The following is a 23,551-nucleotide window of genomic DNA, read 5'->3' as shown; positions in this document are numbered from 1 at the left end:
GGTCTTTGCTTTTGCTCGCTACCATATGTCGTCTTTGGAAAGGAGCTCCATACACGGAGGGTTATTCTCTTTCAATCAAGTACGCTATGTAAAAAATGACGTACATAAATCAACCGCAGGTATCAAAGCTGGTAGTGTTCATCCGCAAATGCCAATCAGTCATCGACGACATCAGATGCGGGTCAACATTCCGATTCGCTTTGATGAAGATGGTCTCGTAAGGATGGATGTTGCTGCCAAAATACTTCTTGTCCCACAGCACGTCCCCGGAGTCCGGATGAGCCTTGCAGTACTCCTCGGCACCGCCTTCAGCCTGGAGGGATGTCATCATCGCATCGACTTTGAACCCGGCCTTCATAATCAAACCAGTCGTTCCGACCTCGGCGTGAACAGCGGCGTTCCAGTCCGCGTAGCATCCGCTCAGGCCGACAGGAGAGTCTTTCGACCCGAATTGGTCATCTTCGGATGCCGTGGTTGCGATGCTCGGATCGAGGAGGATGCCCATGCCGACATCGTCGGTTGCGAAGATCATGGATTGAATGTGTAGTCTTGGCTTGCAATTGAGGGTCATGCCGACAAGCTGTGCCCCACGTCAGTTACTTGAGTCCCGCTCATCATGAAAGTTGGTTGGACCTACCTTTGTTGTTTCAGTCACCTTGCTGAGATACAAGTCCGTCCAACAAGAGGAACTCCACATCGGCAGGAAGGGACCTCTGATGCTAGCGTTCATCGTGATGAATCGCTTGTACTGCTTCCACAGATCGTCCTTACGAAGGACCTCACCGATTGCACCCATGTCAAAGCAGGTGTTATCCCGCTTAACAATTCTGACATTTGGCAGATCAGGGATAAGGCTTGATGACTTGGCCTCGCCGTTGATGATGAAGACGAAGTCGGCCGCATTGTGGAGGCCCTTGGTGACGAAGTACTCCAAGTTCGCCCGCGCGCTTTCGGACTCATGATAGGCATACACGACGAGCGGCCTATCCTTGGAGGCCGCGCTGGTTTTGGTTGAAGGCTCAGACGAGCCATTTGCGATTGATCCGGCCACTTGGGGCTGTTGTTGGAGAGTTAGCCGCCAGCCTGACAGGGCACCTCATAAGTTGTGTACTTTGGAGGACACATACGATCTGGAAGGGCAGTATCCACCATGCCGAAATAATCAAAAACACGGCAGTGATGGCCCCAATCTTTAATGGCGTCCAATGCACGCTGATTGAAGGCATCTTGAGCGGCTGCTGGCGTGGAGGGACTTCCGGAGCAGCATCCAAGAAGAAAAAAGGAGGTCAGTCTGGATTCAGCTGCAAAGGAGCGCTGAGCTGAAGATAACGACAGAGCAAAGCAGCGCGACTGACGTGGAAGTGGGCTGAATGCCTGTACACATTCAGTCCTGACTGGTTGAACACCCCTGTTGGGTGGGTTAGACTAATAATAAGGACCCCTGAGATGGATGGCAGCGGTTCGGTGGAAACTCCGGGGACGTCGAACAAGGAGAGACCACGACCAACAAGGCTGCTGGGGTTGATAGCCGGGCTGGCTGCCACATGAAACGCTATGAAATGTTCTGGGCGGCCATGTTGGAGTTTGTGTTGAGTTGTGATAGAAGAGATCAGCATCACAACGTGACGACTTTGCTAAAATTTCATTGCCCTTCGTCCTGGCTGATAGTGTGAGCTTGGATGGCCCCGTAATTGATAGGAAACATCAGAAATTCCACTCAGGCTTCGACCAGGTTACGGAAAGGAGTCTATTGTAACATCTGTGCCTTGAGTACCTCGAAAGATATCTCAACAGACCGACCAGGCAGAGTTGTCAACAATTAAAGCTTGGTGGCAAGCAGAAAGCACCGGCAGCCCTAGCTCCTGCATCGAAACCCCTTGCTAGACACAACCCAATCGAGAAGAATATGGGGTTTCATTTGATCTGCCTGCTAGCAGGGAGACGACTTTGGCAAACCGTCTACTGCTATTGGTGCTACTGAAGCCGTGCCGCATCTTCGTTGGACGTGGCATGAGAAGTTTGCCTACCCCGAACCCTTTTGCCGCTGTGCCGCTGCCACGGTGAAATCTTCTTAAACCTGTTGTTGGCACTCGGTGAAGAACTGCGTTGGTTTGAGTTGAGTTGTCTCTCCTTTTTTTTTTCTTTTTTGCTCGCTACCTACTGCAAGTGCTACATGTCTGCAATGTCACCTTCCAACGGCGCAGAGCCGCGTTATGCCTCCATCAATGTAAGTTACGGCCGTAAAGGAGGGTTCGTCAACAACAGCCATATTCTTTCGCTAACCTTCGCATCGTCACTAGGATCGAGAGAGTCAAGCTCCCGAGCTTTGCATGGAGCAACCCGGACTCGAAGTCGCTGCACAACGACAGAATGACGCGGCGGATTGGTCCGGCCTTCAAATCACTCAAGCACCTTCCGAATATCAACAAGTTCCTGGCAAGGAGGCAGTGTCATTTGGAAAGAGTGAGAAGATTCCCGTCGTCGAAGACCATGCCGTGGCCGAGGTCGAGGGCGTCGGCAAGACGCCACCGACATTAACACCAAAAGCCAAACGACGGTTCTTAATCGCGGGCGCAATCTTCCTGCTAGTCGCGTTGGGAGCTGTTGTCGGAGGCTTCACGGCAAGCAGGGAAGCGAAGGCTTCGTGGAACAGGGTCTGGGGAACGTCACCAACAGGAGATTCTGGGACTGCAGAGCCCACGGGAACATCTACCACCAACTCCACGACGAATTCGCTACCGATAAAGCAAGGGCCACCATTGACCGTCACTGGTTGGCGAAAGGAAATGGGCGTCGAGATCTTCCTCTTCTATCTGAACACCGAAAACGTGATTCAACGCTCGACGTTGACTTCGACATCGACGTCGACAGGGACAAGCAAAAAGAGTTGGGGAACAACAACCAAGAAATACTCCTCCTTCGTCAGTGGGAGTAGTCGTCTGTCGGGGACCATCATTCAATACGGCGATGGGTACCAGGTGGGCAAGAACAAGTTGCATACCGTATAAAATGTCCATGCTGACGACTTCATGATTTCATCAGCCGCAAACCGAACTGTTCTACACGAATGAAGACAACCGGCTCATTGGCTTAAGCTTCAACGACAAATACAGCCCGGTATATCAGGAGGACAGCATCAAGAACATGCTTCTCGCCACCGGCACCAACAGCAGCGTCAGCACGTACTGGCCCTGGGCAACATTTCAAGGATCCGACGGCAGGCTGTGGGAGGTGCGCAATCGCCTCCGGGAGGAGTTCTCGCCTGCGGCAGAATGGGATGCGAAAAAATTAGACATCATTGCCGCTGATGCCAGCCGTTTGGCATTGGTGCCGCTGGCAACCAACTTCAGCCAGATTGCTACTAAAGGTGGTTACGGTATTGTATATCAGGACGAAAACAATCGGTTGGCTGTTTTCATGCCTGATTTCAGGCTCAACTCGGATGAACTCGGGACGTACTATGCCGCTTCCTGGCCTACGGGTGAGTATTCCCGTTTTCCGCTCACATGTTCGTAAAAGGTAAAGCGCTAAATGTTTACTGCCAGATTTTCTCTCCGTTACCCTGCCGGATCACGGAGTATTTGCCGCATTTTCTGTCGCCCGGCCTTCGGACTCGCTCGGGCGAGTAAATACCTACATCCTGTATGTTGACGCATCTTCAAACATCAACGTGGCCTACACCGAGGATTCTTCATCGTGGCTTATCTCTCGACCATCGGCCTTACAAAACGTCGATCCTGATACGGATATTACGTGCCTGACGATGGCGACCACATACCGAGATTCGAGCCAGAGCGAGGTGCCACTGATGGACGCTTCTTGGAAGCTAGCTCGGTGTTATTTCCAGAAGGGCGGGCTGTTGCGAGAGATGGTTTTTGATGGTACCGACTGGGTTCATTTCGGGAACGTGCCAGTATCGTAGTTCATACTCTGCTTCTCATTTTTTTATATGACGGTTTAGCCTTGGTTTCCAAACGTCTGCAATCTTCCGTGATCTTGTCGTCTCTAGATCACTAAATAATACACACACTAACAATGATATTTCAATGTGACATCCGTACAGTTCATTGTGTACAGTCGATTCATATTTTATCAGCTGTGCCAGCTTTTGTCGTATCGTTCATTTTACTAGTAGACTTTGCAATCCGAAATTTTTAACTAAACTTCAATGTCGTCTCAATGACGCATATATCCAGCGAGGCAATTGCCCTTGTTTTCAACTTGAGACTGGGGGCCGGGCAGATCACAGCATACACCTCCCCATGAATGTTACACCAACTTGAGGCTCTCAGTACATGTAACCCTTAGCAACCCCAAAGTCACACTTGCTTGGTGAGAAAACCACTTCTAGCTTTGCTGCTTCACCTGGGCTCAATGTCCTGGACTAGCTTAACTTCTTAAGCAGCGTCAACTAAAATGATATAGCTAGTCAGCTGTTCTCAGAAATACTAATATAATAGCCGTGCTCAGTGCAAAACAGGGTCTAAGCCCAGCTCGTAAGAGCTCAATCGACAACTTGTTGCGAATCAACCCAAACCAAGTTAGAATGTTTTCTTACTACATTTTTAATATTTAGTGGTCTAGTTTGACATGATAAAACGATTACCGGCTTGTGTTAGGTGCCACTTAGTACAGATAGGTTATGCGACCAGGAGGTTCAACCCAAAAGTGAATTGTCTTGTGAGACACAAGCTGGACTTGATAGTTTTTGCTCGGCGGCGCATCTTTGACAGTCACATTTAGCTTACAGAGTTACAAGTCCATAGGTAGTTTCATTCACGACTTGATCACCTCAAGCTGACTATAAGTTTATGAAACTGTAAAGCTTCTTCATAGGTTCATTACCAACTCGCGGAAGTCGACAATCGTGGTTCTTGTAATGTCAACCGATTATTGCCATGAGAAAACATGACAACCTCAACCAACTACAGCAGTTAGCCGATGCCTGCTCAGATCCTCAATAGAAGATGATGTCCCTAGTATCAACATATGATATCATATATAGCGTGTTGAAGTGTATCCACTTAAGAGAGGGAAGGTCATGTCAAGTAGTGAGGCATTTAAACGTCTTCGAAGACGACACACTAGGTTTCTGTCTATCATCTCACTGTCGTCTCAAATCTCAACTCTTTGGAGGCCCGATCACTCAGTTCAGACAACCGGTTTCCTCCGCAGTAACCGCAACAAGAAAAGGGACGGACTATTTCACACTCATCCCCAAAAGAACATAATGTAGAATGACGAGGACAGCAATGAAAACGACAAGAACGACAACGAAACAACAGTTCTAATAGTGATAGTAAACCTGACATTAAGGTATCAAGTTGCCCTAGGGTGGGTGTGATTTAGCCCGCCCCCAAGAAAACCCATCACGTCAATCAGGAAGCGGCATCTTCCACGCACCATCACCGAAAGCCGCCGAGCCGTTGCGACCGAAGTCCAACCAGTTACCTCACTAGCCGGCAGGATAGAGCAAAGCCTAGAGAAGACCGGAAGCCTAAAACGCTCTTAGTGCGGGCACTAGAGTGTCAAACGCAGCTGAAAAGGAGAACCGCCGAGCTTAAAACTTTTCGGGGCACCCCAGTCAGAAACGCGCGGCCGCGTGTTCGGACTAAAGGCCCCCTTTCTCGCGACCGTTTTTCACGTTATCAAGTCATCACGAACGGACATTGAAAGCACAAGAGATGCCCCCCAGGTATCCACTCGAACAGACCATATGTTCGGACGGTGGGAGGGGAAAGACTGTAGGGCTTTTGACACGGAAAGAAAGTGAGGCGATTATTCAGCTCCTGGAGTTCGTTGCACATCTCCACAAGCAAGGCATCTCAGTCGCCACCGCGGCAGTCACCGCGGCGAAAGGGGCGAACCGACGTTGATCAGGAACATTCGAGGAGTGAAGGAAGATATGACGCAGGCAGCATGCGTGCCTGAAATGCCCGTCGGGGAGGAAGAGGCGGACGGTCTAGACTCCGATCGGCGCTGGGAGGGCCGGCTGCGAACCAGACTTTGAGACGCGTCTTCCGATCTGAAGGTGGAGATGTAAACAGATACGGACGGGGGGCCTGTTGCGGCTCCGCCCTGCGTTGATATCGTCACGGACCGGTTAACTAGAGACGTATTTGCACTGAAACGGAGTAGAGGATGGGTTTCCGGATGAAAAAGCTGTCAGATGGCCAGTGCAAGTCAGTATTTCGTGGTGTCTTTCCAACTCGGGGGGTTTGTTGACGAGACGCGGCATATGCAGACCGTCCTGTCGATGCCAGGTCTAGAACTGGAACTTGCTCCACATATCAGCAGGACTCTGCGCGATCTTGTCGCACAGCGGGATGTTGTGGGCGGCAAGCGTAAGCCGGGCTTCCGGCTCGCGAAATCTGCTCGCTGCGGCCTGCAGGGGAGAGGCGGCGTCCTCCCGTGGGGGCTTTGGGAGATGTAGCCCCTTCGGGGATGTGTTCCTGGCTGGGTAGTAGATGGATGACCTCCGTATGGTTTGGTCTGTGGTGTGGTTCGACTTCTTGTGAATGACTGGCCATCACTTTAGGGCTGTGGCATTTTGGATCTCAACAAAGCCGGTCTCCCGCATTTCAATGTGATGGGCGTGCGTAAGACGTGGAGTTTGATGAGCGAAGTTGGCCGTGGAAAGTCAACGGAGACGCTTGAGATGCGGCTATTGACTCCTTCTTGCTGGATTCGTATTGGATATTGGAGCCAAGAGGTCTATTTTTGGACTCAAGGCACATCAGACTTTCTCAAAGTAGCATTCAACCATGATTTGAATCGTGATATCGAGGAAGTCTTGGAAAGCCCGATGTGTTATGTGTCTGCAAGCTTCAAAGATGCGGTGGCGCGCATTCTCGGAAGACGTGACTGTCCAGTGTGAGCCCGCGACGCTGTGTATGAGTTGGAACATGTAAACATTAAAACAGCCTTTGCCGGCTCGTGTAATTAAACATCTGAGACGCTGTCTCAGCCGCCTGACGGTGCTGCCGTAAGCGAAAACATCCACGTTCGTTTAGGAAAATCGCGTTTGTTCCAGGCATTCTACGCCAGGCCGTTCAAGGAATCATGACGGTGAGATAAGACGCCGCGAAGGTCGAGATGAAATGGCAGAAAGATTGCATTCGGGACCGAGGGCTCGGGCCTAAAAGGGGCAAGACCAAGTATAATTAGGGCAGCACCACCCGGCGGGATCTATCCGTAGGGCGAGGAAGATTTCAGAGGTGAAAAGGGTATCGTCATTTCGATAAGGAGAGTCCATCCGGAAGCCGTCGAAGCCACGAGGGGCACTAGATCCAGGACTAGGCGGTGTCGATGTAATTGAAGGGGCGACAGCTGAGTCCGAGAAGAAACGTGATGAACTAGGCCGGTAGGCTCCTCGATCGTCTCCTACCGGCGCCTAAGGGGCCGGCATCGGGATCCCGGCCGTCGCGGAGCGCGAGAACCCAAGGATCGGGGGGGACGCCCAGCGATTTGACAGATCCCCCAACGAGACTGGCGGAGCCGATGGCGGTTTGAACTATCAGCAGATGGGACGACCGGCCTCCTCGGGCGGGATGAGCTGTGCCTCTGCTTTATCACGCAGCGAACTTGGCGACGAACTTGGCGTGTGAGAATGTCTCGCTTTTGGGGTCCTGAAAATCTGGGCAGCTGAGAGGCAACTCTTCAACTGGGAAGGTGGCCCGGGACATCATGACTCGGCCATCTCCAGAGCATCCACAGCGAAAGAACGGCACGACATTGTGGGTTTATGATGTCGGCTGTGCAGCGACCGCCCCTGCAGCGACGCGTCTTGGAAGCTGGAGGGGGGCGGTCCGGGACACGGGGGCGATGGGGGGGATGCGGTGGAATAAATAGGACCAGCGCAGAAATGAGGTATGTAATGCCGTACGGCGTTGCAATCGCGAATGGAGTCGGCGGCGGGCGGTGTGTGTGATGATTGATGTGTTGGCCGGACGGGGAGGTCAGGTCGCAAGCAAGGAGGAACCGGGAGCCGGGGAACCGACTCGAGTTAGGAAGCTCAAGGGGCCGATCAGCGGGCAGTTGGAGTTGCATCTCGGGATTGTCGACGGCTTGGATTTCTTGGAAGATGGGGTTTATTGCGAAAGAGAGTTTTTCGTGCCGTCGATGGTTCGTTCGTATTAATCAAGCATAACGGGACCTGTTGGAACGCTGGCAAAGCCTCCTCACGAATCACGGGAGGGCCGGATGCTTGTGGACGCGGGTTCACGCGTCATGGTTGCTTTTCTGATGGGCGGCATTCGGTCAAGATGGCGAAAAGTCCGGCGTGTTAGGGTATCATCGGCGGCTTGCTTTTCGACTTGCGAAGTTCCAGCAATTCATGACGGTTGAAGAGAGGAGACTGGACGCAGGGCGAGTTCATCACAACCGGATCACAAGAGAGAAAAGAAAGAGACAGGGAGAGCGTTGCTTCTTCAGGGGGCTGCTTTTGTCAGCTGGGAAAGGCCCCCAATCTACCAGCGGTGCCGTCTGTTGCAGAGTTGCCTGATGATACATGCTTCGAGGATGAGGCCTTCCTGAACTGCTTTACTTGAGATGGAAGTGAGGCGAGCCGAAGGAAACCACTGCCCGGAGACTCGTCGCGAATACAGATGGCTTTCGCTCCTCCAAACCGATGCCAAATGAGTCCAACACCGATTCAACCAGCAGACGCGGTTGGCGACGGGCTTGTGAAGTTCGATACTTGCACATGCCATTTTCACCCTACGCCCGAGAGATAGATTGCCCAGCTCCTTCGTCCGTGATAGCGGTGCGCCTGGCATGCAGATGCTCCTCGAGACATTCGATATCATCTCCTCATCTTCTTCTCTCGCCTTAGGATCTGGGTTCTGTGCATACGGCTACCTCGGCTATCCTTGTTGAGAAATCGGATTTTGAAGCGTCAAGAGATAGTAACCATCATCATCAAACGCCTCGCCTGCAGAACTCCAACAGCAATACGTCGGCTTCTCTCTTAATTGATTGCTGAGGCTGTGCTCGAAGCAACATCGATCCCGAGCAGGTAAAAGGAAGAAAAAAGCAACCTGGTTCAGGCCAATCCAGGCGAGACCTGCGTCGGATGCACGAGTTTGCGGACGACTAATAAGGACAAGCTTCTCGATTAAGCGTTTCTCCTCCAAACTCCACCCCCTCTCTTCCGCGGCCCGGCCAGGATGTGCGTGTACAACGAATACCGACACGCACGCTTTTGTCAATTGAAGACGCTCAATCCATTCAGGCAGTGCCTCTGCCCAGAGCAAACGCCAGGAGATCTGATATCGAAAATAGGGGAGGCTTTCCTATTTGGATAGAATTGATTTTCCAGGGTCACGAACACGTCCTCCTAAGTTCCTAGCGTAAGTAATAATGATCGCACGGGTTGTAGCCTCTTCCTTTTTTATCCCAACTTCATCGGTTCGCCGAGAGTCTTGGGTAACCCTCCCTACTTCGAGATGTCTTCGATGTTGGTGCATTGGAAGAAGACTCGGAAAACCCAGGCGCGACAGCTTCACACCATCAACAACGGCGACAGAACTAGGAGGCCCCATGGACATTTCCAAGCCCTTCATCACGTCCCAATGCAAGCCACCTGCCCCAAGACGATGCAGGATGGATGTCAGCTTCACAGACAATTAGAAGACGAACGGGCACGCTGCAAGCCTCTCTGCAAGCCTTCCCCAAGCCTCTTGGCCCGGCCGCCCGTTCTCGTATCCTCTGCCCCTAAGTGAGAGACATTGAGGGGAGTGGGAATATCCCGGTGCCCAATCTCGCCTCCATCTGCTGCTGTGGTGTCGTGTGCACACCACTGCACAGCGCTGAGCGTCTGGAGATTCGCTGGCTTCTGCATCTAGAATGGATGGCACAGCAGTACACCACGTTGGATATCAAACGTCGTTGTGTACAGAATGTTACAGTATAATAGATACACAATTACTTGACGATTTCCCAACTGGTCGCTGACATGCAGTCTGTCATTCCGAGATACCGCCATCTACTTGCTCTGATAATTGAGGGACCGAACCAGAGCCCTCAAAATCCGCTGATTTCTTATGCACGAAAGCTGCACCATCATCCGAAGATGAGATACAGCGCGAATACTGATGCTCTCGGTAGTCACTCGGTCTCCAACTCGGCCACCAGCCAATCTGCCTTACCGATCGCGGGTCTCGTCCCGGGACCCGTTTCTCTCCATGTCACCGTCTCCATCCCCAGTCGGGACATGAAAATAGCTGACGACGGGCGTCCACAAACGGTGCTCCTGACGTTCTGCCGGAGCGGGAAAAGGCGGTCGGTCTCGATCTGATCTTCAACGGTCTTCTTCCATCACCACCGTTTGTTTCTTTCGTTTCAAGTTTCAACCTGCGACTTTGGTCAGCCCCTTGGCGGTTTCGTTTTCACCAGCCCGTCGTTTGGGGACGGCGACCGCATGAAGACGGCCGTGATCGCGGATAGGTGCGCAGAGAAATAACATAGCACCTGCGACCAGCCACGGCTTGTCTCGAGCGGCCGTCAATCAGCAGCGTCAAATCAATCATGGACAGCCGGTGAATAGTGATGGCAGCCTCCTGCACGCTGGGAAGTCCAAGCAGATGGGGGTCCGTCCGAACAGTCAGACGGGAAGGAGTCAACCGCAGATGCAATGCATATACGCAGTACGCGGAGTTCAAGGAGGGGAGGAGACGTTGGCGTGGCCGAGCGAAGGTTCATCCTGTCTGTCAGGCTATCGTGGCACCAGAGGCACCAAGAGGTGCAACGGACGCCGGTGCGCAGGCGTCCCGTAAGACCGTCATCTTCGTACGGGTGTTCCGTACGGGTACCTGAGTTTGTACGGCGGCTGTGCCCATTTCCCAGGTTCATCCAGACGGCGTTGAATCTGATTGTCTGATGGGATGTCTATGTGAGTGGGATACCGCATGCAGCGCCAGGCGCGTGGCACCCTGACAATCAGCGTCAAACACACACACACACACACACACACACACACACACACACATACACAAAGCACGCAGAAGGCACAACGGCCAGGAGGAGGCGATAATTAGAGACTCGTCCCGTCTTTAGCAAATTGGCGCAGAGTCGCACAGCAGATACCGAACCCAAGGACGAATCTCGCTTCCATGGCTTCGCCGCTTCGCTTCGCTACCATTCAGTGCTTTGTACGAGACCACCCAACGGTAACGGTCGAGCAAACGGACAGCATCCATCCCATCCCATCTCATCCCATGGGGAGCACCGCGTGTCGTACCGTACCGTACCATGGGCCGGCTCATGGTTGGCGGCGGCCGATCGGGTCAAGTGTCCGCCTCCAAAAATGACTCTCCCCTTGAGGAGATCACGAGCCAAGCAACGCACCAGGGCAGTGTCTTCACAAATTGAGTGGCAGTATCCGTATGGACAGTGAAACTCGATTCATAAATCCGGGTGGTCATCGCTCATATGATGGTGGTATCCGCAGGCGCGTGTGTCAAGTTATCCACCGCCTCCCCCTTTTTTTTTTTTTCTTTTCTCGACGCGCACAAAACCCGGATTTATGAACAGACCACCACAACTTGACAACCATGCTGGGCGGTGGTGTGTTGCATTTTGTGAAGGATTTAATTGGAAAGTGGATTTGATCACTCGACGGCTCGCGATAGCGTGTAGCAGAGACGATCACTCATGTTAAGGCGCAGTAGAGGCCTCCAAGCCATCCGACTAACAGGGATGATCGCGTCGAGACGGTACAGTCTACCATCAGGGTCGATAGTGCGAGTGATCTGCAGCATTCAACTGCGCCCCTGACGGTAAGTTCTGGTTCCTGAATTCTTTTCCCGGGAAGACGCTGAACAGTGCAACACCACGCCCCCCCTCCTGGCCCTCAGCTGCGGGAATATCCAATTGTCGACAGCGTCGGACGGCAGGACGGACGGCAGCAGGCGATGGAATCCAATCAGATGTACCTCTGGCTTGTCACGGCATGTTCTTGTCGGACAAGCTGTCAACAGCACACGATGCCAGAGACAGAGACTGGATGAAGACATTCGTGGCAGCTCTTCCCAGGCTCTCAGAACGACTCGGTCCCCAAGACTCAATCACTCCAACAGTGATGTCTACTGTCTCCTCTTCAGGTCACGCCAACGCCAGGAGAGGAGTTGCTGCCCGGTCTGCCCCTAGCATCTTCCCAGTGTGCCGTCTGAAGGCCTGGGAGGTTGCCAGGGGACCCCTTGGCTGTGACCGACGCTGCTGCACCAGACTTATCAGGCTCGTCCCGGTACGAGGCCATGCTTCTGTCGGTTTATGCAGGGTTATGCAGACACCAGATGGCAGGCCCGGGTTGAGACGACACTCAGACGGAGGGAAACGGTCGTGTTCACAAGAAAGCGTGTCTTCATAACTTCCAACGACCAATACGTATTCTGGGTCTACACCCTCCATCTTGCTCCCCCGAAGCCCCCGGGATGCCGCAAAGTGGACTCGCAATCTCGCTTTCCCTCCTCATCTCAATCCACTCGGTGCTCGTTTCCCTCTTTTCAACAAAACAAGACGTTCCCTCCAATTCCACACCCGCTGTCACTCGTTCTCGTTCCAATCTCCTCCCCTCCCCCCCTCCCAAGTCTCTCCCTCTTCCACTGTTACTCATCTTCGATCCGCCAAGGTCTCCTCCTTTTGCCTGGCTTTTCTTTCCGCGCCTCTCCTTTCAATGTCATTTACCCGGTGATACCTCTTTTTGCACGCCAAAACGAGACCCTCGAAGGATATTTACAACACCCAAGAAGAGGCATTCGATATCAGTTGAACGCAAAGAAGAGAAACGAAGAGGAAAAAGGGAGGCCCGTTGTGCCCAGTACATTCTTTAGGAACCTCGCCTGATTTTCGCCGGACGCACGCTCGACCTCAACACGGTCCTGCCCGCCCACGACACGCTCGCTCGACAACCATCACGCACACACCCGATCGGATCGAATACGTATTACATCGACCGGCAACCATCTACCTAATCGAACGGGAAGGGAATTGTAGAAGCATCGTCGAGGAATTTCGAGTTGGGAAATAGCAAAACATCGGTGGCCGATTGAACCGCACACGAGCCCCTGACCCTCGAACCCGCAAGACGAACGAAAAACACCCGTCACCGTCTTCGAGTCCTGGATCAGATTCGAGACCGCCCTCTCACAACCATTTCATTCGCACTTTCGCTACAACAACAACAACACATTTCATCATGAAGTTCTCGACAGCCCTCCTGGCCTCCGTCGGCTTCGGCCTCGCCAGCGCCGCGACCGGAACATCGTCCACCGTCGGCCAGAGACCCAGCACCGCCCCCGTAAAAGACGCCATCACCTCCCACGGCTGCTACAACCTCAACGCGACGACATGGAAGATCTACCCCGTCGAGAGTCTCAGCACCGGCGTGTGCACCGGCGAGTGCAAGGACAAGCAGAAGAAGAACGTCGCCGCCCTCAACGGAGAGGACTGCTATTGCGGTGACGACTACCCTCCCAAGATCAACGTCGTCGACGACAAGAACTGCAACTTCCCGTGTCCAAATTACCCTCTGGAATCTTGTACGTCATTTCCTCTCTTGATTCACTACCACAACCAAAATTCGGCTAACATAGAACTCTAAAGGCGGCGGTGTCGACGATGGCAATCTGTTCTACTCTGTCTTCAACACGGGTCTGAAGCTCGTCGTCTCCGACGAGGAGCCCCGAACCACATCCACAGCGGCAGCTACGAAGGCCACCACGAGTGCCGGCGGCGCCGTCGAGACCATTATCGAGACCCCGACGACCACCCCGACGCCCACCGGTGACGCCGACAGCGGCAAGAAGGGCGGCACCAACGTCGCCGGCGTCGCGGCCGGCGTTGTCGTCGGTGTCGTCGTCATCGCCGCCATCGCCGGTGGCATCTTCTTCTACGTCCGCCGCAAGCGCAACGCAGAGATCGAGGAGGAGCACCGCCGCAACGCCGCCGTCAACGCCTTCATCGGCGGCTCCAAGCCTCCCAGCAGCAGCGGCGTCTCCATGACCGACTCCCGCATGGACCCGACGCTCGCTCACCGCCGCATGAGCGACGGCAGCATCGCCGACAACCAAGATTACTCGCGGAAGATTCTCCGAGTGAGTTTCACCTCCAACCCCCTTTCAAGCCATCGAGAAGTGACAAACTAACGTCCTCAATCAGGTTACCAACGCATGAGAAACCTCACGTCCATGACGACGAACGACCTTGGGCCCTCTTTTTCCGGCCGCTAAATCCCCAAATCTATTTTACCATTCTGGCATCCACGGCGTTACGAGGTGTTCCCAAATCTTCCCGACGCTGGCTTACTCGGGGAAACACAAAAACTTCCCATCAATCTTACCTCGAAACCAAAAAGAATCAACGACCAGTGTCGTCGGGGGGAGTTTTTTCATATGTATCATGGTGTAGGGAAGGGAAGGGGAAATCAAACATATCTTCGGATCTTATTTTATTTTAACGATATGGGGAGGGTTTTGCGCGTTGGATCATCAAATATCTTCATCGTTTGGATACACACACACAAAACACACCGCCGTCGGCAACGATTTATTCTTTGAAAAGCCTCACACTCCATACAACCCCCTACGCCGTCCACTCCTTTTGCGAATACTCTTTTTAGACATTTTTTCTCCCCGGATATCACACACCCCACGCATGGAAAGAAGGAGAGCACGAACTGTCTCGAGACAAAGGCCTCCAAAATCAAGCAACCCGCCAACCACACACATCACACATCACACCCAGAAACGTCCCGGTCCGCCAACCGCCCCCGCTGGGGCGTCTTTCGCTTCTTACGATTTCTCTCATTGGGGGTTTGGCTGGCCGAGATGATTCTTCACTCCCCGAAAAAGACATCTATCGACGGCGGTTTGGGGATATCCCTTTTCTTATTTTAACGACATTTGATGGAAAGTGTTGCGACGGAGTACGGTGGCGCCCTTCCCATCTTGTGTATAGTACAACGGACCTTCATATTATGGACGCCGCGGCGGTCTCTTGGGAAGACTCGCCTGACGATTTGACGCATACGTGTGTGATATCATCGGAGTCCTTCGCTCGAGGCCGCCGCGGCGAAGGAAAGAGAAGGAAGGTCTGCTTTTTGTTTAGGAGTGTCGGGCTCAGAAACCCCTCTCGGCCAGAATCGCATGTTCACTGAACAACGCGGTTGATTGTGCCCTGAAGAGGAGGCGGTTTTCACGGTGCTGGGAAACTTTCTGATAAGCGTGTTCGATGTACTTAAACGGATCCCGGGCGTAGTAATCGAGCATTGGAAAATGACCTCATATCTCTCGTTCGACATCTTTGACATGACTGACCCTTAACCGCATTGACGTGGCCGTGAATGACAGACAAGCCCGTGAGAAACGGCCGTGAACACCTTTCGAGCCAACAAGTCAGGGACCCCCGACAACCGTCGTCTAGCGGCACCTCCGAGCGCCGTCTCCGAGCACCGAGCCACGACCACCGAGCTGGTCGTCCCGTGACCCGGCTGCTGGCTCCGGAGAAGCGTCCAACTCGATCCGTTTGGGGGCCTGTGAGGAGGTCACCTGACCAGCGAACGAACGGGCTGAGCCTTTTTTCTGATTCTCGCGTGCGCTTCCAAGGTTACCAACAACTCCCACGCTCACTGCCCGGTCCACCATCCGATGGAAATAACCTTGCCAATAACCTACGCTGTTCGCCAGCCCCCCTCCCCATCCGTTCCCAGTTTTGCCTTTTCCTCTGCCCGGTTTGTCCCAAAGCCTTCCCAGTCCCAGACGTGCACGTGGAGAAACTCGGGAAAAAAAAGAGAAGAGTTGAATGAAGGGCGATTGGGATTGGACTGTTCAGAGCCACGAGGTGCGCTGGCGCCCGGTGGGTGCGCTGGGGAAATAAAATCGGGGTCGGACGTGTCATGTTAAGGACCCCTGACGATCGTTTTTCCCGGCGGCGGCGGCGGCGGCGGCATTTCTTTTGCATTTTTGTTTTCTCCGCGCTTGTGCGTGGTAGCGCGGTGCTTGTGTGTGTGTCTGCCGTGTGTCGACTGGTCGACCGTCAGCGCTTAGGCTGGCCGTTTGCGTCCGCGATTATGTTTCTTTCGCTTTCGTCACTCATCCAACGGAGAGGTTGTCTTGGGTGATGTGCTGTCCGTCGTTTCGGAGGTGTGTGACTTGCAAGGAGGGGCAGACCCTGATCCTCTGCGCTAGATTATCCCACTCCCGTAGGGTCTGCCGGCTTGGCCTGACGACATGGCCGTGGGCGTGACCCGGAGTTGGGTATACATCGTCGGGTTATATTCGACCACGGTTCAGTTGAGAGGTATTGGGCGTGGCTGGGGGCGTTTCAGTGTATTAAGAAACCCCGTGATGATTCTCGGCGCCCGGGATCGGTGAGCCCTACCGTAATTCGGTGTTCGTGGGTGTTGTGGAGTTTTCCTGCCTTACGTTGATCCTCTGAACCCGGACGGTGATTCTCATTTATCTCTGTCTTTTTCTGGGTCTTCTCTTGATAAAGACAAACGAGATAGCGTACGGATATGCTTTTGACTTTGATTGTGAGTTGGCGCTGAGATGGGGCGTTGGCTTGGGAGGTTGTTTGATGGCGTGGTATTTTGACGGGCGGGATGACGTCTTGATCGGCTTGGGGTGAAACGAGGATCGGCTCTTGCGGTTCTTTGGGTGCGGCGGGGACTTGTAAGATGAGGATGGGGAGGAGGGTTTGAGTTGAAAGTGGTTGGCATTTAGTTGGTTTCTTTGGCTGAGCGGATGGGCAGGTTGGCTGCCTCTCAGCTGCTGTTATATCGAAGCTGAACGGGGACGTTTCGCCATCAGCGATGTTTGTCCTTCTTCTGGGCCATGCCCAGGATCGCTCGATGGGTGCCTTGTTGGTGGAACATCGTGACCGGGTGCCGAGTTGCTCCTGAGTCGAGAGCCGACTCGGGTGACATGGCCGACACCCGAGTCCGAATCTGCGTCGTCCAGCCTCGTCATCCAGCTGTCAAAGTAAATCGCTCCTATACTCTCACCGCCGATACTCTCCTCGTCCTCTGCACTATCCTCGCCCATGTCTTCGAGCGATCGGCTGCTTTCTGCTGTACTGCTGCTGCTCGGTAACTGTATGTGGAAAAGAAAGACGTTCCGTCCCTCAGTCCTCACCCCAAACGCCACGCGGAAAGGGCTACCGCGTCGTCTGAGAGAGACTGTCGTTTGCGGTCGATACCTCCCACTCTGTTTCTCCTTTTTGTATTGCTCCAACACAGCATCCAAACTGGCGTCATCCAAAATTCCTGTGAACCCGTTGATGTCTTCGCCATTGTCTCCTTCCCAGCCCGGCACAGAGCGGGCTTCATAAAAGTGAATCTCGACGTCGGGATCTTCACCCTCTACATTGAAAACGAATATAAGCAATTCGAGGTGATACAGGTTGGGGATTCTCACGCCCATCGTTATCACAGAGTTTTTCGAAAACGTCTCGCCGACGAACCCATAATAAAAGTTGCTCCACGCAGAATTGGGTCTAGACCAAGTTTCCACGTTCGGGAAGAGGTAACGGGGAATATGGTAACGAAGCAATATTGGACGTGTATCCTGATTTTCGAGGTAATCACTGCGTTCCTTACTGACTTGTCTATAAGCCTCAGCATCAGCCCAATCTCTGACTTTCAATACCTTTCTGCAGCATGCCTCAGGCGAGGCGCGTACAAGCCCCCCAACAGTCGGCAGAAGACGGAGTGAGACGCTGTGCACAACGCGGCATTTCGGACAATCGTGACTTAGTGCTAAAGGCAAACCCATGAAGTCAGATCCCTCTACATAGTTCTGATTGCCCGTGATTTTGACGCCTCTGTTGTTGAGATCGATCCTGGGTTTCGGTTCCGTTTTGTAAGCGGACCAGCCTTCCGAGCAATGGGCGAACTCTAGGGGAGATCGGGCGAGAACACCTCGATATCTTTGATCTCCATTGACAGCCAACCATGCGAGTATGGACGGATCGTTTGTTTGGTTGATGATTGCTTCTTGGAGCCTCTGGAAAGCCTTCTGGCCTTCTCCGTACAACATCGGCATGTTGATGTCGAATATACCAAGAAGACAATACGCAATATCCTCGGGCCGCTTTGTTTGTCGATACGCCGCCCATGCCATTTTGACAGCAACAAGGGTGTCTGCAAGGCTCTTCTTCATTGTCAGAATTTCGATGTCGATGCGGGAAATTTTGGAAAGCATTCTGGCTCGGCTTTCCTTCGTGAACCGGAATCGCCAGCTGAAGTCGTAGAACTCGACCGTTTGCGGGGCAATGAGTTCTTGTAAGGTCCACCCACGCGTGAACCATTTACAGAACTTGAGGCCTTGCAGGTCGTGTGGTGGGCGCATGCCGCTCCAGAGTGAGTCTTCGTCGGAGAGTTGGAAGGCCGATGAAGAAGGACGGAATATCCCCGACGGGCGATGATGTCGTTTTGGAAGGGGTTCAAAGTCCTCTAGAAAGACGAAGCAGACAGTCGAGTTCCGATACCATGAAAACATTGCGTTGATGGCCTCGCTGAGCTCTGCGCTACTGGTCTTGTCGATGCAACAGGTGTCAACCCAGGCGTACTCCAGGTCTCGATGAAAGGCGAGCTCGCACGTTTTGGCGATTTTCTTGAACCCCTTCTTCTTCTTCGCCCTCTTCAAGTGGCGCATATCGTTGAAGGTGACCTCTTCGTCGCCCCATGTGTGAGAGAGGATGGCGTACTTGACAGTGGAGGAGTCGACGAACTCCTCGAGCTGTAAGGTTTTGGTGTTGATGAGCCACATTTTGAGTAGCGGCGCGTAGGCCTCTGACAGCAGCCTGAATTATCGCGAGGTTGTTGAATGTTTGACGATAACGCTGAAATAATCTGTGTCCTCGCGTTTGGGGGTTGTGAGTTGATTGAGAGAAGTTCGTAAGCACAGCCTGATCATTGACGGGGCGGCTTTCGGACCATCCACCCATGACTTCCCTTGGCGCATCCCACCAATAAGGCATGCATGAGCATGCATGAGAGTCCCGATCACCTTCCGCCAACACGCCTGGCCGACTTGGAAGGTGAAAGTTGCCATGAACACTTGCCGACGAGAGATCACAACCGCCGATGCCCGGAAGGGACTACTTTTACGAATTGTCATTCTGGAGCTAACTTACATCCATCGAGTTTACATCAATCAACACACTGCTTGATTTGAGTTTTCGCAGTAGGATCGATCAACACACACCATCCTTTACTGGCACTCCCCGCGATGCTTCCGCCAATCCGTCTTCTGACACTCGGCACTGCAATACTTGACCGCCAAACATCGCGTGCACTTCTTCAGCGCAGAACCGGCCTGGTCTGCTGTCTTACCACAGCTCCTGCACCTTTCCTGAGTCGCCTGTTCGACTGCTGCAGATGGATTGCTCCGTTCCCATGACTCAAAGTCGACACAGTCGTCCACGAACGGCACTGCAAAAGTAGGGCTGATGGCGATACGCGTGGCATACTTGGCCACGGAATCCCAGTCAGGTATCGCGACAAAGTCGTCTGGCAGCTTGCCCTCACCGCACGAGCAGAGGGTCGGCTCGCCCTGCTTCAACGACAGGGGTGCAGTGCCCACCTTGCCGTACTCGCACGAGGACTTGTGGTTCCAGGTTCGGCTGCGCTCGGCAAACGACGGGAGCATCTTGCGCCAGAAGACGAGCTCGTCGTCGTTGACGTTGATGGTGCAGACCTCCATCGTGAGGAGGAATTGGAGGAAGGGCTTTAGCTTGTAGACGAGGTCGAGGGTGAAGGGGATCACGGCGGCGTCCAGTACGATGGAGCCTGACGCGGCGTCAAGGCGGACAGCGGAGACGAAGATGAGCATGTGCATGCCTAAGCCATCGGGTTGGTTCAGGCCGAAGAGACCGGTCTGGCCGCCTTGCAGGCCCGTGGAGAGCATGAACATCGAGAAGAGAGACTCTTTGAAGTTGAGGCGGTTGGAGTTGGAGATGCCTCCTCTTCCAGCTTGGGCCTGTTCACGAACTTCCTTCTCGCGAACAGTGAACATGAAGGATAGGAGGGTGGTCATCCAGCGGTTTGCTTCCTTGTTGGTGACGTCGATGATAGGCAGCCGATCGAGGTTGAAGTGTGGGGTGTTGAGGTCTGCGGGCGTGTTGGACAAGCTCTTCGCCAGAGCATTGGGGTAGACGAAGTCTGTGAGAGGTGTCTTGGTGTGCGGATCGGTGGCGAGGGCGGCGAAGGGTGCGATGACCTCGACGTACGCCGATTTGCGGGCGATCCGGGTCTTGGCCTTGCTGGCGTCGACTGGAGCTGGGAAAGTCAGGGGATAAACGTGCTTCTTATCGCCGAAGACGAGGTTGACAGTGAAGGGCGAATCTTGTTCGAGAACAAGGGGCAGCTTGTCCGTGAGGAGTTTCTTGGCCTTGTCGGAGACGAAGTCGAGATGGCCGGTGATGGTGACAACCTTGTCCTGCGCTTCGCTGACGTCGGCAGTGAACACGGCTTTGGTATCCTTGGTCTCGGGAGAAGACTCCGCGACAGCACCGGCGGCTTCACAAGTTGCAGCGTATCGGGATTGGCCTGGCAAATACTTCGTTATGAAGACGCTAGACTCTTCCTTCAACATTGCTTCGTATATCTTCAATTCTTCGCCCAATGTCTTTTGGTAAGCCGCAATGTTCTGGGCGGAGCTTTGGACCTCCAAACGAACAAAAGCTGTCTTGCGCTCAAGTTGGAGCGATGAAGCAGGGACATAAAAGGATGCAATGAGGGGAGACTCTCCCGACCAGCCGGCGGGATCAGCCTCGACTGTAACAGAGAACTGGTTCGTCTCTCGATCGCCACTGGTCTTAATGGTGCCCCAGACGAGCTGGACATCATCGAAGAAGTTGTGCCATTTGTGGTCTGCGTCCTTTCCGGAAACAAGAGACCCTCTGATTGTGGGAGATGCCGTCTTTGAAAGACCGGAGCCGGTGAACATGCGCATGACCGCTTGCCTTGGAACTACAAGACTCACGGCGACAACCTCAGGAATCGATTCCCATGAGTCGAAGCCACCCAGATTCCGATTTGGCTTGATGTCTCTGCTGAACCAAGCCTCGGTGAGGAGACCCTGGGTGTGCATCTGCGAAGAGAGATCCTGCCGTAGGTTGCCCGTGAACATCAGGCTTCTCTCAAAGGAGAACTTCTCGAGAAAGATCTTGACTGTTGTGTCATAGTCGGAAACCGACAGTCTCAGTTTGAGATAACGCATTAGCGCGACCATAGTTCCGCGATGGAATGTGGTGTAGGCAGTGTTGCGGATAAGCTGCGCCATTGACGACTGGGAGATGGACAACAGCTTCATCGGATTCTCGTGTTGGAAAATGTCGAGGTAGACCTTGAAGATGACGCCTGCGAGAGCTTCAGGATCGACCTTGAGAGGACCCGTGGCAACGACGCCTGACAGGAACTTGGATTGCTTCCAGTTGATACGGCAATGGCATTGAGTCTGGCCTGACTTGTCCTTGTTGAGAACGCCCGAAGCTAGGCCAATAAGAACCTCGTCCACCCATGATACCGCGGTGGCATTGGTCCAGTACTCAACAGCGCTGGCACCCAGAAGCAAGGACACGGTGGGAGCATCGCCGAAAAGAAGCTTGTCAAATGCCTGCTTGCTCGTCTCTTCCCTCTTCAGCAAAGTCTCGGTGAATAGAGACGACCAGGGATGGGCTTTCAGCAGTGGTATGGCGGACGTTAGTAGATTCAACGTGCCAACATAGTCTGCGATGTTGGAAGTATCGATGGCATCGAAAGATGAGGGAGCAGCTAATTTGCCCCCGTAAGCATCGGGATCTAGCGCCAAGGCCCGGTGGTCGAATTGCCTTCGGTACCAGCCAGCTGATGTCTCTTTGGTAGCAATGAAATGCTGAAGCGTCTGACAGAATGCAAGACCTTCGCTGGCGATGGAGCGCACGACCAACTTCTTCTCTCGGAGTAGTTTGCTGCATGCAGCTGCCCATTCCCGAAATTGGGTCTTGGCGGCGGCATAAGCCTTCAGTCTGTCATCCTTTTGATTAGGCCTCAGTGGCGATGACTCGGTGAGAGACGCGAAGGCGGTGGCGAGGTGGAAGCCAAGGATAGGGTCAGTTGCGTAGTGCAGAACTCGGTGCTTCGACAAAGCAGCGGCGAACATGGGGTTGGGTGTATTGGCGGAACCGCTGGGCCCGGCAACAGCAGACTTCCAAAAAGATTCAGATGCCTCCATGATGTCTCGGAAGTTTGGCATCGCGATAGGAGCGGCAGACCGCATTCCGGTCAGCGTCTGTGTATCCTGGCCGTAGGTGAACTCCTTGAGCTCCATCGAATATTCGATATTGGCCTTGAGGGCGGCTGAGCTGACGGCCACATCTGCAGACACAAAAGCATGGTAGCTTTTCCAAATGCTGCGGACATCGTCAAACGTGTCCTGGTCAACAAAAGGCAAAACCTTTCCGTAGGCACTGGACTTCCACGATTTCAAAGACTCGGACGCGGCGAGGAGCTTCTTGAGTTGCTCTGAGAGTTGGCCGAGGTCGGATTTAGAGAGGTGAAGCTCGTAGTAGAGATTCCATGGCGTATTTCCCGAACCTTTATTATCGAGAAGAAAGGAAAAGAATAAGATGTTACGCGCTTCGAGGTGTTAGTGCGACCAACCCTTAAGAATACCTAAGAGGGATGCCTCGCTTGGCAACGGGGGGAAGCTCGTGTGTAACGTAGATGACATACCTAGGATTGCCTCGTCCCAGTCATTGCATGTAATGTCAAATTTGCGGTCGGCTTGAGGATAAACATTAGTTGATTGAATAGAATCAAGGCGAACGAGGGGTTAATCACATACGCAGTCCGATTTCGTTGTAGGCTGTATGCAGAATGTTTCTCACATCCCCACAACCCAACAGCAGCAAATCTCCGTCGATTCCTTGCGGTAAACCTCTCGCGAGGTTCACAGCCGGGGTGTTGCCGACGGGATAGAAGAACGAAAGGGAATTGGCGACGGTGGGCGTGAGCATCTTGTCGGCGCCGATGGCAGGGATAGAGGAGCTGAACGTGTTGCACGGCTAGCCTTCGACAGATGGCAATCGCAAGAACTCAATCTTTATAGAAGTGTCAGTATCATACCATCTTTTCTTTTTTGGCAGAATGAAGACCATAAACTAACCTGCGATGTACAAGGTATCGAAGCGGTGTGTGAGCTGTTGCAAATGTGATTCTCACCACATCAAACAGGCAGGGGTCGGAAAGTAGGCGTTTAGCCAGGCGCTTAAGTAGGCGCGTTCCAAAAGGAGAATGGTTGAAAATGGAAAAAGAAATGACTTTGAAAAGAACTTGAGAATCTTATATGCTCTCGTAAGGAACCAAATCGCCCAAACATAAGGTATCCTGTCTTCCTCCAAGCCAAAAAAGTAGGAGGGGATGCGGTGGTGTCGGACCAGGGAAGCTCTGGGAGCTGTGACAGCTCTTTGGAGTTTGGCAAGAGCGGGGAGCTGCAGCGAACCAGTCCAGGCGGTCACAGCTGGCATTCAGTGGCAGAATGCAAGTCGGCAACACACCGCCTTCCCAGAC

General features: G+C 53.3%; 5 protein-coding genes across 5 annotated transcripts; 2 read left to right on the top strand and 3 right to left on the bottom strand.

Annotated features, from left to right (window-relative positions):
* Nucleotides 1–109: 109 nt before the first annotated feature.
* Nucleotides 110–1,226, bottom strand: CkaCkLH20_09729 (uncharacterized protein; the record flags this gene model as incomplete). Its single annotated transcript, XM_038892444.1, has 3 exons — nt 110–580; nt 638–1,057; nt 1,128–1,226. The coding sequence occupies 3 exons, from the start codon at nt 1,224–1,226 to the stop codon at nt 110–112; spliced, it is 990 nt and encodes a 329-aa protein (XP_038742327.1).
* Nucleotides 1,227–2,182: 956 nt separating this feature from the next.
* Nucleotides 2,183–3,922, top strand: CkaCkLH20_09728 (uncharacterized protein; the record flags this gene model as incomplete). Its single annotated transcript, XM_038892443.1, has 4 exons — nt 2,183–2,227; nt 2,301–2,978; nt 3,043–3,481; nt 3,546–3,922. The coding sequence occupies 4 exons, from the start codon at nt 2,183–2,185 to the stop codon at nt 3,920–3,922; spliced, it is 1,539 nt and encodes a 512-aa protein (XP_038742326.1).
* Nucleotides 3,923–13,195: 9,273 nt separating this feature from the next.
* CkaCkLH20_09727 (uncharacterized protein) lies at nt 13,196–14,144 on the top strand (the record flags this gene model as incomplete). The annotated part of the gene is made up of 2 exons (XM_038892442.1): nt 13,196–13,538; nt 13,603–14,144. 2 exons carry the CDS (start codon nt 13,196–13,198, stop codon nt 14,142–14,144), a joined length of 885 nt encoding a protein of 294 aa, XP_038742325.1.
* A 2,660-nt stretch (nt 14,145–16,804) lies between these two features.
* CkaCkLH20_09726 (het domain protein) lies at nt 16,805–18,767 on the bottom strand (the record flags this gene model as incomplete). The annotated part of the gene is made up of 3 exons (XM_038892441.1): nt 16,805–16,959; nt 17,003–17,359; nt 17,768–18,767. The coding sequence occupies 3 exons, from the start codon at nt 18,765–18,767 to the stop codon at nt 16,805–16,807; spliced, it is 1,512 nt and encodes a 503-aa protein (XP_038742324.1).
* A 444-nt stretch (nt 18,768–19,211) lies between these two features.
* CkaCkLH20_09725 (MYND finger) lies at nt 19,212–22,998 on the bottom strand (the record flags this gene model as incomplete). Its single annotated transcript, XM_038892440.1, has 3 exons — nt 19,212–22,618; nt 22,715–22,765; nt 22,827–22,998. The coding sequence occupies 3 exons, from the start codon at nt 22,996–22,998 to the stop codon at nt 19,212–19,214; spliced, it is 3,630 nt and encodes a 1,209-aa protein (XP_038742323.1).
* Nucleotides 22,999–23,551: the final 553 nt, after the last annotated feature.

The sequence above is a fragment of the Colletotrichum karsti genome (genome assembly GCF_011947395.1).
Source record: "Colletotrichum karsti strain CkLH20 chromosome Unknown Scaffold35, whole genome shotgun sequence".
In the NCBI taxonomy this organism is placed as follows: Eukaryota; Fungi; Ascomycota; class Sordariomycetes; order Glomerellales; family Glomerellaceae; genus Colletotrichum; species Colletotrichum karsti.
Note: the sequence above shows the minus strand (reverse complement) of the source record. Positions and strands in the feature narration are given on the sequence as shown.